This window comes from Rhinatrema bivittatum, chromosome 1, assembly GCF_901001135.1.
Source record: "Rhinatrema bivittatum chromosome 1, aRhiBiv1.1, whole genome shotgun sequence".
In the NCBI taxonomy this organism is placed as follows: Eukaryota; Metazoa; Chordata; class Amphibia; order Gymnophiona; family Rhinatrematidae; genus Rhinatrema; species Rhinatrema bivittatum.
The window spans coordinates 809893202-809909792 of NC_042615.1; the positions used below are offsets into that span (position 1 = coordinate 809893202).

General features: G+C 44.1%; 1 protein-coding gene across 1 annotated transcript in view; it reads left to right on the plus strand.

Moving 5' to 3' along the window:
• DNAI1 (dynein axonemal intermediate chain 1) overlaps positions 1 to 16591 on the plus strand; it is a 730814-nt gene that overhangs the window by 259255 nt on the left and 454968 nt on the right. Inside the window, exons 8-9 of the mRNA XM_029581328.1 lie at positions 934 to 993; positions 13038 to 13163. Of these exons, the coding sequence (XP_029437188.1) occupies positions 934 to 993; positions 13038 to 13163 (186 nt within the window). The remainder of the gene's footprint in view (positions 1 to 933; positions 994 to 13037; positions 13164 to 16591) is intronic.

The window sequence follows — 16591 nt, forward strand, 5'->3', positions numbered from 1 at the left end:
ATTAGACACTTTCCCAGGGAAGTGCACACCGGCAGTCGGCCGGCACATGGAATTTACTTCTGCTCCGAAGGAGCAGTAAGTTATTTAACTTAACAAATAAGGCTACATTTCGATAAATCCAGGCCAAAGTGACTTGCCAAGGTCAAGTGATTAGTGGTAGAGCTAGGATATAAGATCACTCTCTTGGTGGTTGATTTTCAACAAGCTGCTTGGTGGCGACTTAGCTGACTACATTTTGACACGGTTTAAAACATTTAGGGGCCAATATTGAAAGCTAGCTGGGTATGTAACTTAGCTGGAAATGACTTATCCAGCTAAGTTATGTGGGATATTCAGCAATACGGCTAAGCCATTGAATATCTGTGTAAAAATCGCTACTTAGCTGGATAAGTTATATCCAGCTAAGTTAGACCTTTTTCTATGACGTCTAACTTACTTGATTAACTTAATTGGATAAGAGCAAATATCACTACTTATCCAGTTAATTTAACCGGATAAGTAGCGCTGCCCTGATTTTCCCACTGCTCGCCCACTAAATATCCAGCTATCAACTTAGCCAAAAAAGTGACTTATCTGGCTAAGTGGAGACCGCTGAGCACAGATGGATATTCATTGGTTGCCACTTAGCCAAAAATGTGTTGAACAGAAGAGCCAAACTAAAGACAAACATCTTGCTTTCAAGTGGTTTCCAAATGCACAAGTAGATAAAATGATAATCAGTGGCAGAGGCAAGCTTGGACTCATTGTTAAATACATGTTGTGAGATTTCCCTAAATCATGATTCAATGCTCTAACTACTAGGCCAGTCGTTTTCCCACCTTGCTAAAGGTAGCCTACAACAGCTGCTCAGAAATTATTGTTGTGCTTTTCTTCCCTTTGAACTATGCAATTGTAATTTTAACAAGTGGCTTGGGGTTTCATTTATTTTCTCAGGAAAGATCAACTCAAACGAAAGCACCTCCAAGAGCAACGTTTTCTGATTCAGCTAACCAGGTAATTATACTGCATTTGACATTTTACTGAGATCTGTTTCATTGCTTTTCTTCTTAACCTTGCTCACTTGTGCATACAATCTTATTTGTATGAGGGTCTCTCAGGCATTTTAATTTCACAAATAAAGCATTTAGTCTCTCACTTTTTTTCCTGACACCATTTTTAGCCTATTTTCTGAGGTTTATGAGATTACCATGACTGATGGAATATCTGTCTGTCTGCCCCTAACATCTTGTGTGTTTAATGTCCTATCTACCCCAAATTTTCAGTGCTTGTCAGGGGACCCAAGGGGTTCCTAATAGGGATATTTTTTCTTGGATCCCCATATATGAGTGGATACATCCCAAAAAGTAGACTCCATTAGTTCTGTGTGAAACATCTTGTTTTTTTCCCTCTGTAATTTGTGATTCTTAATTGTTTTAAAGTATTTTTTCCATGACAGTGTGGCCAACTTAACTCTGTCATGATGACATTTTTATCCAGTTCTCATTTTCTGTCTCTCATCCTGATGCGGTGCCGTTCGTGCCATCATGTGGTTTTGGAATGGGAGTTATCTGCTCTCAGCCAGTGCTGTGTCTTCCAGAATATAAATCATGCTATAATCTAGCATTGAAACATGAAATGGTATGAATTATAGAGTGACCAGACTTTTGAAAAATAAAAACCTGGGACATGCTGATTAATACAGATGGGTGTAATCTTAGTCAAAGGGCACATGTGACAGTGTAATACTTTACTAAACTATGACAAGGTAGTGGAAATCATGCATACACCTGAATTTTTAGTGTTTGTCTACATTATATTGTATTATCCTGGCTCCCACTTAACCCCAGCAACCATGTTCTAGGACAATATGAGCTTGTTATATATTAGAAGTTAAGCAGTCTCAGACCTGGCCAATACTTGGCTGGGTGACCACTGGTGAAGATAAGGTGCTGAAGGCAACAGCAACCCACTACAGCATTCTACCAAGAAGGTCCTAGATGCTATGATGGGGATGAAATTGTCCAAGACTGTAGAAGACAAGATATTTATCACCACCATTGATCCAATATTGTTAATTTGAAATATCATAAGTCACAGGACCATTGTTAACCTTTATGATGTAAGGTCAATCAGCCATCTTTTATGGAAAATGTATTATGCCCATGGACAGTCAAATGGATTGAATTACCAGTTCAGTACTCTCAGCAATGGTTGAAAAGCAGAAAAAAAACCCAATTAAAAGCAAAGACACAACATTTTTGTTCTTGGTAGTAGCTTTGCAGCAAGGAGCACATCTAAGAGGGCAGAAGGGTGCGTTGGTCAAAGAACATCTGGAGAGTTGCACGATAAGCTTCACAAAAAGGTTTGAAACGTGTGAGCAGTAGTGCCAGTCTTCAAGGTTTCAGCCCTGGCTACTATCCATTCTCGCATCTTTCATATGCATTCATAATTCAGTCATCTTAAAAAATATATCTAAAGTGGAGAGAATCTCAAATTTACTTACCTCATACTTGGTTCTGAAATGGCAGCAACTCATAAGAAATTGCCTTGGTAAATTTAAATATCAGTAGATGAATAGTTTATAAGATGTGATTGTCCAGGGAAAGGGGGATGGGAGAGAAGCACATTTTTAAAAAGTCGCTGGGATGCAGTCTTGAGGAATGGAGCTAAAATCACAAAATATTGCAAGACTCATACATATTGCCATTGAGCTTGCTTTGATCCTCATACTACGGGGTAGCCGGTCTTTGAGGGCCACACACAGGCCAGGTTTTCAGGATTTCCACAATGAGTATGCATGGGATAGATTTGGCGTTCAAAGGAGGCAGTTTATGCAAATCTATCTCATGCACATTTATTGTGGATATTTTGAAAACCTGGTGGCTATACATTAGAAAAACAGAATGCATCTGTCAGCTCCTTGCAAGCTTTGTGGATTTTGCCGTACTTTTTTAGAACACAGAATAAAGTTGAGATATTGAACAGTTTAAAAAAAAAAGAAAACATAGCCTGTTTGTGATGCTTAAGGACTGGAGTTGCCCACTCCTGCCTTACTATATAAATTTCAAAGCTTGTTTTATTGTTTTTAGGCATTTAAACTAAAAAAAATAATTCAACAAACTTTGAAATTTCTATAGTATGAGGATGAGGATTGTGGCAGGATCAGCAGCAATGTATGAATCTTGCAATATTTTTTGTGATTTTAGCTCCGTTCCCTAAGAATGTATCCCAGCTACTTTTTAAAGAATTTTGCTTCTCTCCCAGCTCCCTTTCCCCCTCCTCCATCCCTTCCCTAGACCAGCACATCCACCTACAAAGTTGTCCACTGTACTATGTGTTGCTCTTTGACCCCTAAGAATGTGTTTTTGCATGAAATGTTTTGGGCTGGATCATGTTTTCCCTCTAGCTTGGTTGCCTAGTCCCAGTAATTTCAAGGGACTTTTATTTTTCCTCTTTTTTTCTTTTAAACATAGGTTTGTTGGGTATATAATCTTTGATTTTTTTTTTTTTTTTTTTTTTTGGTCTTTTGCTACTGAGACTGGGTGCAGTTCCTGGGTTGTTTTTGGTTTTTTTTTAACTTTATCTTTTACGGCCAACTAAAATGGAAAGAACTGTGAGAGCTTGCAATCTGTTTTGTATTTATCGCTATCTTTTCATGAAACATGATCTGCATTTTAACCCAAAGGAGCAAATGCAGTGCTATTAGGAAAAGACATTTGTAGCATGATAGTGGAAATCTATCATTGCCTGTAGAGTGCATGGAATCTGAAAGATTAGGTTAGTGGTTCTTAGGTGCTTTATCAGTCTGTTTGTGCTTGTTACGGGGATCCCATATGAGCCGCTGTGCACTAGTTTGCCTGTTGAACTGGAGACATGCTGCTACGAACAGAAAAGAACCACAGCTGAACTGCATTAGTGGAAGGATACTTTGTGATGGAAAAGGAAGAGGCAATTTGTCTTCATTTTATTGAAGGTCCTTAATTGCACAGAAGAAAATGTAATCAGGGAGTTGTGGGCGAGGTGCTGGTCTCTTTTTTTCTGCTGGAGGGCACAAAGCACAGTCACTGTCTAAAGCAGGCAGTTTGTGTGAAGTTTGAAAAATGACAATATCCCAGAGCACATGCTGCCGCTTCTGGGTTTATTTTTGGAAAACAAACTTGCTACACCCAAAAACAAACTTTTTTTTGTGATTTCCTTGTTGAAATCAAACGTTCGGGCCTAGTATAGTAATAGCAGAAACAGGATGCAAATGGCTCAGAGCCTGTAGTTCAGTTAGCACCTGGTGGATTTGTGGCCTGTGGTAGTTTCACTTTCATTATTCCTATTTGCATCCCCTGAATGGGGTTCAGACTGCATCCAAAATGGTTTGGCCATTCCTAATATTGCTAATATGGACCTCTGTGCTGGGACCCAGGATATTATTGGATCACGTTCCTTATTTTTTTATTTTTAATTTTTATATACCGAGGTTCTTATAGAGACTATAAATCACTCCGGTTTACATATAACGATAAACTGCCCAACAGAGATAAGGGGGCTTTACATAGAACAGTGGTACATATGGAACATTATAACTGGATGACAATTTAACATAATGATAATAAATAATATAGAATAGTTTTACTTGTAATTAATAAAATTATGTAATATAAACTGTATAATTTAAATATTTAACTTGGATATAGTGACATATTAACCATGCCAAATATAAATAATAAGATAAGTTCCAAATAACTTAATAAGATAAGTTCCAAATAAGTTCCAAATATAAATAATAAGATAAGTTCCACCCCCTGACTCCTTGGTGGAGTCAGGGGGTGGAACTTGAGTGAACTGTAGCTGTGATCTTATAAATGTATAGAATTCTTGACGTGATGGGTTTAAAGCTACCTCATTTAACCGGTAATTTTTTATATATTCATAAAGAGTCTGATTCTTTTTATAGGGGAATTATAAGATATTGTGAGCTATTAGTGCTACGGAATAGTATGGGTAACCAAAGCTGAATTGTCATGACTGGATTAATAGATTATTCTTCATTTTTAAGGAACTAGAGACACTGAATAAACCTACAGCACTATAACTCTGCAGAGTTATAGTGCTGTAGGGAGCCTCATTTGTCAGTGGAAAAATGGTTTTTGGTTTGTTGTTATTTTAAGTATATAAAGTATATATAAAGTATATATTTTAAGTATATAAAGCAGACATGTAGAGCAACTGTAAAGCTCCTCTGATTCCTTAGAAATGAACGCTAAGGCTTTTGTTCACCGTTCTGAATAAAGAACAAAATAGGTGCATTTCACTGTCTCAGCCACACAAAAGGCATCCTATGATTCATTTGCGGAGAAGCGCAGAAAGCTTTAAAAGTTGTTGTTTTTCTAGCTGGGTTAAAAATGTAGATTAAAGCAGCCTCCGCATTGACAATTAGAGTGGAATGGTCGCATTGTTGTGCAAGTGTTTCCTGAGGAGACAACACTCATGGCCTCTACCATTCTTAAAGTCAATTCTCTATCACCGTGCAGGCTGTCAGTTTTGTACCCCCCCCCCCCCCCCCCGGCACTTTCTAGAGCTGCCCTAAGTAATAAATCACGATGAATTGTGTAATAAAGCATATTTCACTGCCTGCATCAGGTGAGCCTGTTGTCATACAAAGTGAAGCTAGGTACCACCCAGGAAATGCAGTAAGACATGACCCGTTTTGTTTTCTTCTTTGCAGGATGGGGGGGGTGGATTACTTAAACTTGGATAGGGAGGAGATCCCACAAAACTGTGCACTCACTGAAATTATATTATACAGTCAAGTAGTGTCTGCTGTCCAACCATAGTATTCCTTTTCCCACTGTCATTTTTAATCTAGCCTTAAAGGATGTTAAGTAACTTAATTAGGCAGGTAGGAAAGGGGAGGGTTTCAGACTAGCTCTGCTAGCTGTCATACTTGGAAACTTAGATTTTATTTCTGTAGGGGTTGTTTTTTTTTTGTCATCTAACCCACTCTTTCTCCTAGGACAAGCAGGATGGGAGTCCTCACACATGGGTGACATCATCAGATGGCGCCCGGCATGGAAAACTGTCAGTTTCTAGAACTTTGACTGGCATACTGAGCATGCCCAGCATGCCACTGTCCGAACGGCCACGCGGGGTCCCTCTTCAGTCTCTTTCTTTGCGCGGTGCTGTTGCCTCGCGGTTTGTGGAGCTCTGCTCTGTTTTTCCAGAGTTTTCTTCTGCTTTTTATGTTTTTTTTTCCTTTGCATCCGTGCCCTAGTTCCCTTAGTCAGTAGGGCAGCGCGGTAAGTTTTCTACCTTCTTTGCTGTCGGTTCTGGGGTTTTTTGGCATCTGTGTCTGCCCTGCACCGACCGCTTGCCAGCCTGAAGCATGGCTTCCTCTAGTTTTCGTTGGTGTCCCCATTGCCTGCAGGCCATGTCTCTGACTGATTTGCATGAAGTTTGTATTCTTTGCCTGGGGGTTTCACATGATGTCTGGGGTTGCCGGTTCTGCAACCAGATGACCCTGAAAGATTGTGGGGTGCTTTTGGATAAAATGGTGAAACTTTTTGGCTCTAGGAAATTGGGGCCATCCACACCGGTGTCTGGCGTGTCAGGGAGAGCCCATGGACACCGAGCCATCAATGTCCACCCCCCCACCATGTCCCCCTCCAGAGAGGGGTGCTGGGGATCGACCGCTGTCAGTGTCATCACGTTCCAGAACGTCAGATTCCTCGCTCTCCTTGACGCCGGGGAAAGACCAGGACGAGCCCTGGGGAGATTGGCAATGGCACCAGTTCCGGGAAGGTATCAGCATCAGCTGTGTTGCCCCCAAAGCAGTAATTCGGAGATGAGGCTTCACCCTCGATCAAACCCGGGAGTCTGAGGCGCTCCCCACTGATGTCCATGTCCGTGCCGGGCACTGATCCCTCTCAAGTTGAGGGCGATTTGGTGGTGCCTGCTCCTCCTCCACCCACCTTACCTATGGTGACCTTCAAGGAGGAGTTGGATCGCAGGTTTCAGTTGGCAGTGCTCCAAGCCCTCAGGGGTATCAAATCGCTGGCCCCAGTGGTATCTACCACTACCACCGATGCCAGAGCCAACCCCCTCGATCCTAGCACCACTGCTGGAGTGCCTTACATAGAAACATAGGAATGACGGCAGAAGAAGACCAAACGGCCCATCCAGTCTGCCCAGCAAGCTTCACACATTTTTTTCTCTCATACTTATCTGTTTCTCTTAGCTCTTGGTTCTATTTCCCTTCCACCCCCACCATTGAAATATCTAGCTTGATTAGTTAGGGGTAGTAGGGGTAGTAACCGCCGCAATAAGCAAGCTACACCCATGCTTATTTGTTTTACCCAGACTATGTTATACAGTCCTTATTGGTTGTTTTTCTTCTCCCCTGCTGTTGAAGCAGGGAGCTATGCTGGAAATGCGTGATGTATCAGTCTTCTCCCATGCCGTTGAAGCAGAGAGCCATGCTGGATATGCATCGAAAGTGAAGTATTAGACACATTTGGTTTGGGGTAGTAACCGCCGTAACAAGCCAGCTACTCCCCGCTTTGTGAGTGCGAACCCTTTTTTCTTCTCCCCTGCCGTTGAAGCAGAGAACTCTGCTGTATATGCATTGAAGGTGAAGCATCAGGCTTATTTGGTTTGGGGTAGTAACCGCCATAACAAGCCAGCTACTCCCCTCTTTGTGAGTGTAAATCCATTTTTCCACATTTCCTCTTGTGTTGAAGCTTAGAGCGATGTTGGAGTCACAGTAACCATGTATATGTTTATTGAATAAGGGTATTGTCTCCAGGCAGTAGCCGTCATTCTGGCGAGTCACCCACTCTTCATTGGCGGCCTCTTGACTTTATGGATCCACAGTGTTTATCCCACGCCCCTTTGAAGTCCTTCACAGTTCTGGTCTTCACCACATCCTCGAAGGGCATTCCAGGCGTCCACCACCCTCTCCGTGAAGAAATACTTCCTGACATTGGTTCTGAATCTTCCTCCCTGGAGCTTCAAATCGTGACCCCTGGTTCTGCTGATTTTTTTCCTACGGAACAGGTTTGTCGTTGTCTTTGGATCATTAAAACCTTTCAAGTATCTGAAAGTCTGTATCATATCACCTCTGCTCTGCCTTGATATCCTGCTGGGCATCCTCCCTATGCAGCCAGTACTCAGGGCCCCTGGCAGCCAATGTTGCCTCCCCCCTCTGAGACGATATCTATTGCTGATTTCTCCAAGGAAGAAGGCTCAGGGCCTCTAGTGCCTCACCTACCTCTCCCAGTTCTGGTGCCAGGGCCCTCAGGGGCCTCAGTACCAGCGGTGCCCCCAGTGCCTCTGGGTCCAGGCCAATGGCAGTGAGTTTGGGTCCCCCCACAGACCTCGCCTGGGGATTTCATTGAGGAGGAGGCTCCATATAACCCGAGGGGGGACGATCCTCCAATGTCTTCTCCAATGTCCTCTCGGAACCGTCCCCTCTGGAGGAGCAGTGCCAGTCTCCACCAGAGGTCTTAACCTTTGCCGGTTTCATGGTGGAGTCCATTCCCTTCCAGCTCTTGATGGAAGAGGATGCCATACATCACATGCTGGAGGTGTTCCAGTTTGTGTATGTGCCAAAAGAGGTGGTAGCTATCCCCGTGCATGAGGTCTTCAAGGAGTTGCTCCTACACATCTGGAAACATCCTGTGTCCTTGTTGCTGGTAAACAGGAAGGCTGACGCTGTCTACCTTGTACAGAAATCCCTGGGCTTTGAGCAGTGCCAGCTCCCCCACCAATTAGTAGTAGGAGAGTCTGCCCTCAAGAAGGCCAAATGCTCCTGGACTCATACTTCCGCACCCCCAGGTCAGGAGCATAAGGAATGGGATGCTCTGGGTAGGAAGGTTTCCAGGGGGCAATATTAATAGCCCATATTGCCTCCTACCAGCTGTATATGGCTCAACATTCTCGGAACCTCTGGAAGCAGGTTCAAGAGCTGGCGGAACGCTGCTCTCAACAGCAGCAGAATGCGTTCCTGGTGCTGATCCAGCAAGCCTTCGAGTGTGGTAAGCACGAGGTGCATTCCACTTACAACATTTTCGAGATGTCAGCTTGCACAGCTGCAGCGGGCAGCGGAACCCGCAGGATGGCGTGGTTCAGAACTTCAGATCTCCAGCCAGAGGTCCAAGAGAAACTGGCAGACCTCCCTTGTATGGAGGATAACTTTTTGGGACCCTTATAAATGATCTGGAAAGAAATACGACGAGTGAGATAATCAAATTTGCAGATGACACAAAATTGTTCAGAGTAGTTAAATCACAAGCAGATTGCGATAAATTGCAGGAAGACCTTGTGAGACTGGAAAATTGGGCATCCAAATGGCAGATGAAATTTAATGTGGATAAGTGCAAGGTGATAAATATAGGGAAAAATAACCCATGCTATAATTACACAATGTTGGGTTCCATATTAGGTGCTACAACCCAAGAAAGAGATCTAGGTGTCATAGTGGATAACACATTGAAATCGTCAGTTCAGTGTGCTGCGGCAGTCAAAAAAGCAAACAGAATGTTGGGAATTATTAGAAAGGGAATGGTGAATAAAACCTCTGTATCGCTCCATGGTGAGACCGCACCTTGAATACTGTGTACAATTCTGGTCGCCGCATTTAAAAAAAGATTTAATTGTGATGGAGAAGGTACAGAGAAGGGCTACCAAAATGATAAGGGGAATGGAACAGCTCCCCTATGAGGAAAGACTAAAGAGGTTAGGACTTTTCAGCTTGGAGAAGAGATGGCTGAGAGGGGATATGATAGAGATGTTTAAAATCATGAGAGGTCTAGAACGGCTAGATGTGAATCGGTTATTTACTCTTTCGGATAGTAGAAAGACTAGGGGGCACGACATGAAGTAGCATGGGGCACATTTAAAACTAATCGGAGAAAATTCTTTTTTACTCAACGCACAATTAAACTCTGGAATTTGTTGCCAGAGGATGTGGTTAGTGCAGTTAGTATAGCTGTGTTTAAAAAAGGATTGGATAAGTTCTTGGAGGAGAAGTCCATTACCTGCTATTAAGTTCACTTGAATAGCCAATGCCATTAGCAATGGTAACATGGAATAGACTTAGTTTTTGGGTACTTGCCAGGTTCTTATGGCCTGGATTGGCCACTGTTGGAAACAGGATGCTGGACTTGATGGACCCTTGGTCTGATCCAGTATGGCATTTTCTTATGTTCTTATGGACTAAGGTCTGGCATGCTGTGGCTCAACTAAAAGTTGATCATCATGAGACCCTCCAGCATCTTTCAGCTAGTACCTCAGACACCCCCTCCTCTGACAGAAGGTCAACAAGGGGCCCGTAGGTCTTTCTACCGCCAGAGGAAGTATTAACCTCAATGCACATATATGTTTTTTTATTTAAGCACTTCAAAGTGGATATCATTTAGGTACTGTAGTCAACAGAGGGTAAAATGACTTGCCTTAGGTCATAAGGAGTGACAGTGTGACTTGAACCTTGAACTCCTGGTTCATAGCCCACTGCTCTAACCACTAGTCTACTCCTCCACTCCACTGCTCTAGACCTCTTATCCTGGTGGGAGGACCTGGCCAATTTGGTTCAAGGGATCCTTTTCCAATCCCCTCCTTCCAGGTTGTTCTCACAACCGATGCATCCACACTGGGGTGGGGTGCCCATGTAGAGGGGCTCCACACCTGGGCCTGTGGTCGGCATAGGAAGCTCAGTACCAAATCAACTTCCTAAAGCTCCTGATGATCTGTTATGGTCTATCAGTGTTCCAGGATCATTTGGTGATTAAATTGGTCCTAATCCAGACGGACAATCAGGTGGCGATGTGGTACATCAACAAACAGGGGGGTATGGGGTTGTTCTTCCTGTGCCAGTAGGCGCTTCAGATTTGGTCCTGGGCCCATTCTCAGGGTATATTACTTCGAGCAGTGTACCTGGCAGGGACAGAGAATTTAGTGGCGGACTGTCTCCATTGGGCTTTTCAGCCCCACGAGTGGTCCCTGGGTCTGGTGGTAGCAAACATGATCGTCTTTCGTTGGGACATCCCAAATGTGGATCTGTTTGCCTCCCCCTGCAGCAACAAAGTGGAGTCTTTTTGCTCCCTTTACAGGGAGGAGGGCAAACCGGCCTCAGATGCATTTGCCTGCCATTGGGGCAAGGGGCTTCTGTATGCGTATCCTCCACTTCCACTGGTAATGACACTCCTGAAGCTCCGGCAGGACAGAGGAACCTTGATCCTCATAGTCCCCATTGGCCGTGGCAGGTTTGGTTCCCGCTCCTGCAAGACCTCTCTGTCCGGAACCCGATCAGTCTGGGGACCACCCCAAACATAGTCACACAGGATCAGGGCAGGCTATGCCATTCCAGCCTCAGGGCATTATCTCTAAAGGCCTGGATGTGGAAAGGCTAGTCTTGCAGCCCCTGGCATTTTCTTGAGTTCTGGTTGCCTCCTGGAAGCCTTCGACTGGAAAGTCATACAGCCTGAAGTGGAGAAGGTTTACTGTCTGGTGTGAGCAACACGGGATGGACCCGTTTACCTGCTTCTCCCCAAAGCTCTTGGACTACCTATTGCACCTGTTGGAAGCTGGTTTGAAGATCAACTTAGACTGCATCTCAGCACCATTAGGGCTTATCATCAAGGGGTGAATGATATACCTGTCTCAGTACAGCCTTTGGTGGGATGTTTCATGTGTGGTCTGCTTTGGTTGAAGCCCCCTCTGCATCCTCCACTTGTATCCTGGGACCTTAATGTGGTCTTAGCTTGCCTCATAAAGGACCCTTTTGAGCCTATGCGCAAGTGTGTCCTGAAGTATTTGACCTGGAAGGTCATATTCTTGATTGCGGTCACCTCGGCGCATCAGGTCAGCGAACTTCAAGCATTGGTGACGTACCCACCTTATAAAAAGTTCTTCCACAATAGGGTGGTTCTCCGTACTCACCCTAAGTTCTTGCCTAAGGTAGTATCGGACTTCCATCCGAACCAGTCTATCGTCCTGCCCACTTTCTTTCCCAGACCCTATTCGCACTCAGGCAATTGGGCTTTGCATACTTTGGATTGTAAGAGGGCCTTGGCATTCTACCTTGAGAGGATGGCAGGCCATAAGCAGTCCACCAAACTTTTCATCTTATTTGATAAGAACAGAATGGGAGTTGTTGTGACCAAACACACCCTCTCTACCTGGCTAGCAGACTGCATCTCTTTCTGCCACGCGCAAGTGGGACTGCAGCTTGGGGGCCATGTTAAAGCTCACTCTGTCAGAGCCATGGTGACTTCAGTGGTGCACTTGAGAGGGGTCCCCGTGATGGAGATCTGCAGAGCTGTGACATGCAGTTCTCTCCACACATTCGCCGTTCACCATTGCTTGGACAGACCGCTGCCAGGACAATAGCTTCGGCCAATCTGTCCTCCGTCACCTTTTTCAGGTCTAAACCCAACTCTCCGCCTAGAGCCCTGTTTTTTCGGGTTCAGGCGGCCTTCCTCCATTACCAACAGCACTTGGGTTGATGTGCCCTTTGGCACCTGTCTGCTGTCTGTTGGTCCACTCCGTTCAGAAACAGCCTGCAGCTAGGTATTCACCCATGTGTGAGGACCACCATCCTGCCTGTCCTAGGAGAAAGCAGAGTTGCTTACCTGCAACAGGTGTTCTGCTAGGCAGCAGGATGTTAGTCCTCACGAAACCCGCCCGCCACCCCGCAGAGTTGGGTTTCATTTTCTGTTTGTATTTCATGTTTGAGATTCTCTGTAACTAGACTGAAGGGGGACCCCCGCGTGGCTACGCGGATAGTGGCATGCTGGGCATGCTCAGTGTGCCAGTCAACTTTCTAGAAACTTTGACAGACGTTTTCTGTGCCGGGCTCCATCTGATGATGTCACCCATGTGTGAAGACTAACATCCTGCTGTCTTAGGAGAACACCTGTTACAGGTAAGCAACTCTGCTTTCTGTGTTTTTGAGTAGCATGGGAGGGAGGCATGCTTTCCAAAAATGCTGTATCTTAACTTGTCGCAAAATACTATTAAAATATGTACACGATTCCTCTTCTTTACTTAATGGGACTGACTCTTCATTTCAGTGGGAGATATATGATGCCTACGTGAAGGAACTTCTACAGCAAGAGAAAGCAAAAGAAAAGCAAAAACCTTCAGCTTCCAAGAAAGAAGACTCATTAAGGAAGAAATTAATGGCTTTGGATTACCAGGTATCACTTTCACCCTAAATTACCTAAAATCATTTAGCACTGAGAACCTATAGGGTGTGATGTAAGCAGCAAAGAGTAAGAAGGCTGTGATGGTTCAGTGCTTACATCACAAGGACACAGAAGACAGCCAGTCACAAGAATTATGAAGTCAACATTCTGAATGTTTTATACAAATTCTGTTCAGATGCTGATGAGCAGATAATGCCAGGGAGAGCTGAGAGCTGGTAGAGATTTGTGGTGTAACTGTAGAGAACAGGCACTCAAAAGAAAAGGCAACAGAGGTGAGAGGTAAGACAGAAAGAATTTATGAAATGGTTGAAAAAGTCAAGTGTTGTGACTGGTGAGACAGTTTTAAATGGCTGTGTTTTGAAATTCTCTAATACGTAGACTTCATAATGCGTGAAGCGGTGCGGTGGCAAGTCAGCTTTAACAGTGGCTGGTGAGCACAATATGCATGAGACCCCTGGCAAGTCAACTGAGACACCAGAAATTCAAAGGACTAAAACTTAACGTGTTTTACACTAAAAACAATGTTCTTTTTTTTTTTTTTTTACTTTAAGTATAACATTCAAGGATGGACACTTCAGGATTTTTCATTTCCTGGTGGCTGAAGGCACTCTGCCTTTGACCTTCTGTTTCACAGTGCACCCTGAGTTTGCAAAATTCCTTAATATAAAGGGCCTGATGTATTAAAGAGTTTTTCCCATTTTGGGAGTCATTTTTTAACTGCCTGCATTGGTGCAAAGTCTGTAGGTCGAGGAAAGAAATTGTGAGAGGAAGTTATGGAATATCTCTTGTAAAGATGTAAGCTACTTTCATCACTTTTCCTAGCCTGTGGTATCTGCAGACTGATAGCAGAACTGAAAGAGGTTGCTTAGAGCTCTTATTAAACAGAAGGAATGCCACGCCTGGAACGCTGGTGTGCGGCTGCAGAATAAGCTTCTTGTACTCAGTTGGTTTCATCTTCTGAGTTTAATCAAAATTGGAACAACAAAATTGGGTTTGAACAGTGGTGGTTTGGTTCCAGTGACCTATGATTTGAAAATGACAGTTGGTTTCAATTTATTTAATATTTTCTCATTCCCCTTCATACTTTTCTCTTTATTTCTTGCTCCTTAGTGATTAGAAAAGTTTAGAACAGTTGCTTCACTGTTTAGAGTTTGGGCTTGACTGTCAAAATTCCTGTTGACCAAAGTCATTTTGGTGTTTTGGCAAGGAGGGCTGGGTTCCCCCAAATCCAGCTGTCTCCCCTCTCTCATCCAGGCTTTCAATATTCACCTGTGTTCTTGACTGGGTGCTCTTTTGAGGCAAGTTGGTCACAAAGCATTGGCAGGATCTGTAATGTTGTCACAGTGCTTGACTTCATTTAGTCAGCACTACAAAGCCACGAAGGTAGAGCCAGCCCTGCGCAGCTCACAAGAGTTATGCAACATAGCAGGTAACAGTACATAAATACTGTCTGACCCATCCAGTCTGCCCAGCTATTGTGTACACATTACGAAGGATATCGTCTAGCTTTCAGCCCCAGAATTGTGAAAACCTGCAAGATCCTGGACAATCGTTTTTGTCTTCTTCCTTTGTTCGCCACTGTCTTCGGTAGAAGAGCATATAAGATCCTCACTTAGTTCCTTTCAGCACTCACCTTTCCTATGCCTAATCACAAGACTGTAGAAATCTAAACAGCCAACAATACTAGTAAGATTATGGGGAGAAACAAAGGAATGGAGGGAAGACACGCTCTAGATGAAGAGAATGGGACCTCTTGGGGAGACGGGGAAATAGAGCAGGTTATGAAGGAGGAGAGAGACAAGCTGAGTTGAGTAAAAAGGAAAAGAGGCTGCTATGCAGGCTGAAAGTGAAACAGGCTAGACAGCTGTTGGAAAGAGGAGATAAAGTTAGTTCAGGACAGGGAGAGAGGCTGAGTGAGAGCCTTGGGGAGCAAAAGAGGTAGAGGAGAAAGACTGAATTCAGTTATTTGGTGGATAAACTGAGAAACTACCAGGAGAAAAAAAGGGAAGAGAAAGCAGCTTGGTAAGGAGGGAAATACTGAGAGACTGGCCAGGGTTGAGACTGAGCAGAAAATACAGGCCAGGGGTTGTAGAAAGAAGAGACAGGCTTGCAGAAGAGAGGCAATTGTAGGAATGAGGAGAGAAGGAGAGAAACTGCCTGAAAAAGAAAAGAGTCTGTGGGAAGATGAAAAGGGAATGGAAAGAGGAAGTTTTGGGAAGAGGGAAGGAGACTCAGGAAAGAAGGAAGGAAAAAAGCTGAGAGAAGAGAAAAGTACAGACTAGGATTTCTCACTTCCAAATATATGGCTCTGATCGTTTTTGCATTAAATCCTACCTACCAAGCTCTTGACCATGCTTTAAGCTTTCTTTGGGATGCAGAAATTCAAGGGCCCTGTACAAGATGGGAGGGTGGGGGAGAAATACTAGCATGCACTGACAGAAAGAGAACTTGAGAGATTGTGTCTAATGATCTAAAGGTAGCAAAACAGTGTGACAAGATGGTAGCCTGAGCCAGACAGATATTAAGATACATAGGGAAAAGTATAACCAATAGAAAAAAGGAAGTAATAATACTTCTGTGCAGGGCATTAGTGAGATCTCGCCTAGAATATTGTGTCCAATTATAGAGGCTGTACTTGTGAAAGGATATAGACAGGCTGGAGGAAATCCAGGGAAGAGCTACCAAAATGGTGATAAGTTTATAAGAAAAGTCATATGAGATGAGACTGAAGGACGTAAATATGTATACCCAAGATACATACATAGTATGTATCTTGGGTATACATATGTATACCCAAGATACATACATCTCAAAGGTATAAATAATGCACAAGATGGTGTTGCGATCCACGCATGTGGGACAGGCCCACAAATGGCTCACTCACTCCCCAACACCACTTCTGCCTTGTTGTTACATACTGTCATGAGAGAGACGCGGCCACTGCATCTGGTCTTCATGGCTGAGTCACCGCCTTTGCCTCTTGCACAGCTGGAGTGCTGCTGTCCCTGATGCCACCTGGGCCTAGCTGCCACTTACTGCAACTGAGAGATGCTACTAACGTGCCAGTGATCATTCTGGCCTGGAATGCCTCCAAACGTTGCTGTTGCTTCTGTCCTCCCTAGGCATGCACACGCGCCCCCTGCTTGACATTTAAAGGGACTGCAGAGGGAGATGCCCCATGGCCTTTCCTGATGAAGTTCTTCCTGCAAGCCCTATAAAAGGGCCCATCAGTCTCTGCTCCATGCCTTTGCAATGTTACTGGTCCTTCAATATTTCCTGTTTCTTGTAGTCTTCTGTCCCTGTTCTCTTGGTTCCTGCATCCAAGTATTTATTCCCACGTCCAAGACTTCAGTCTAAGTCTTCAGAATCCTGTCCAAGTCTTCGCTGCTGGTTCAAGTCTTCGGAGGCCAAGTTCAAAT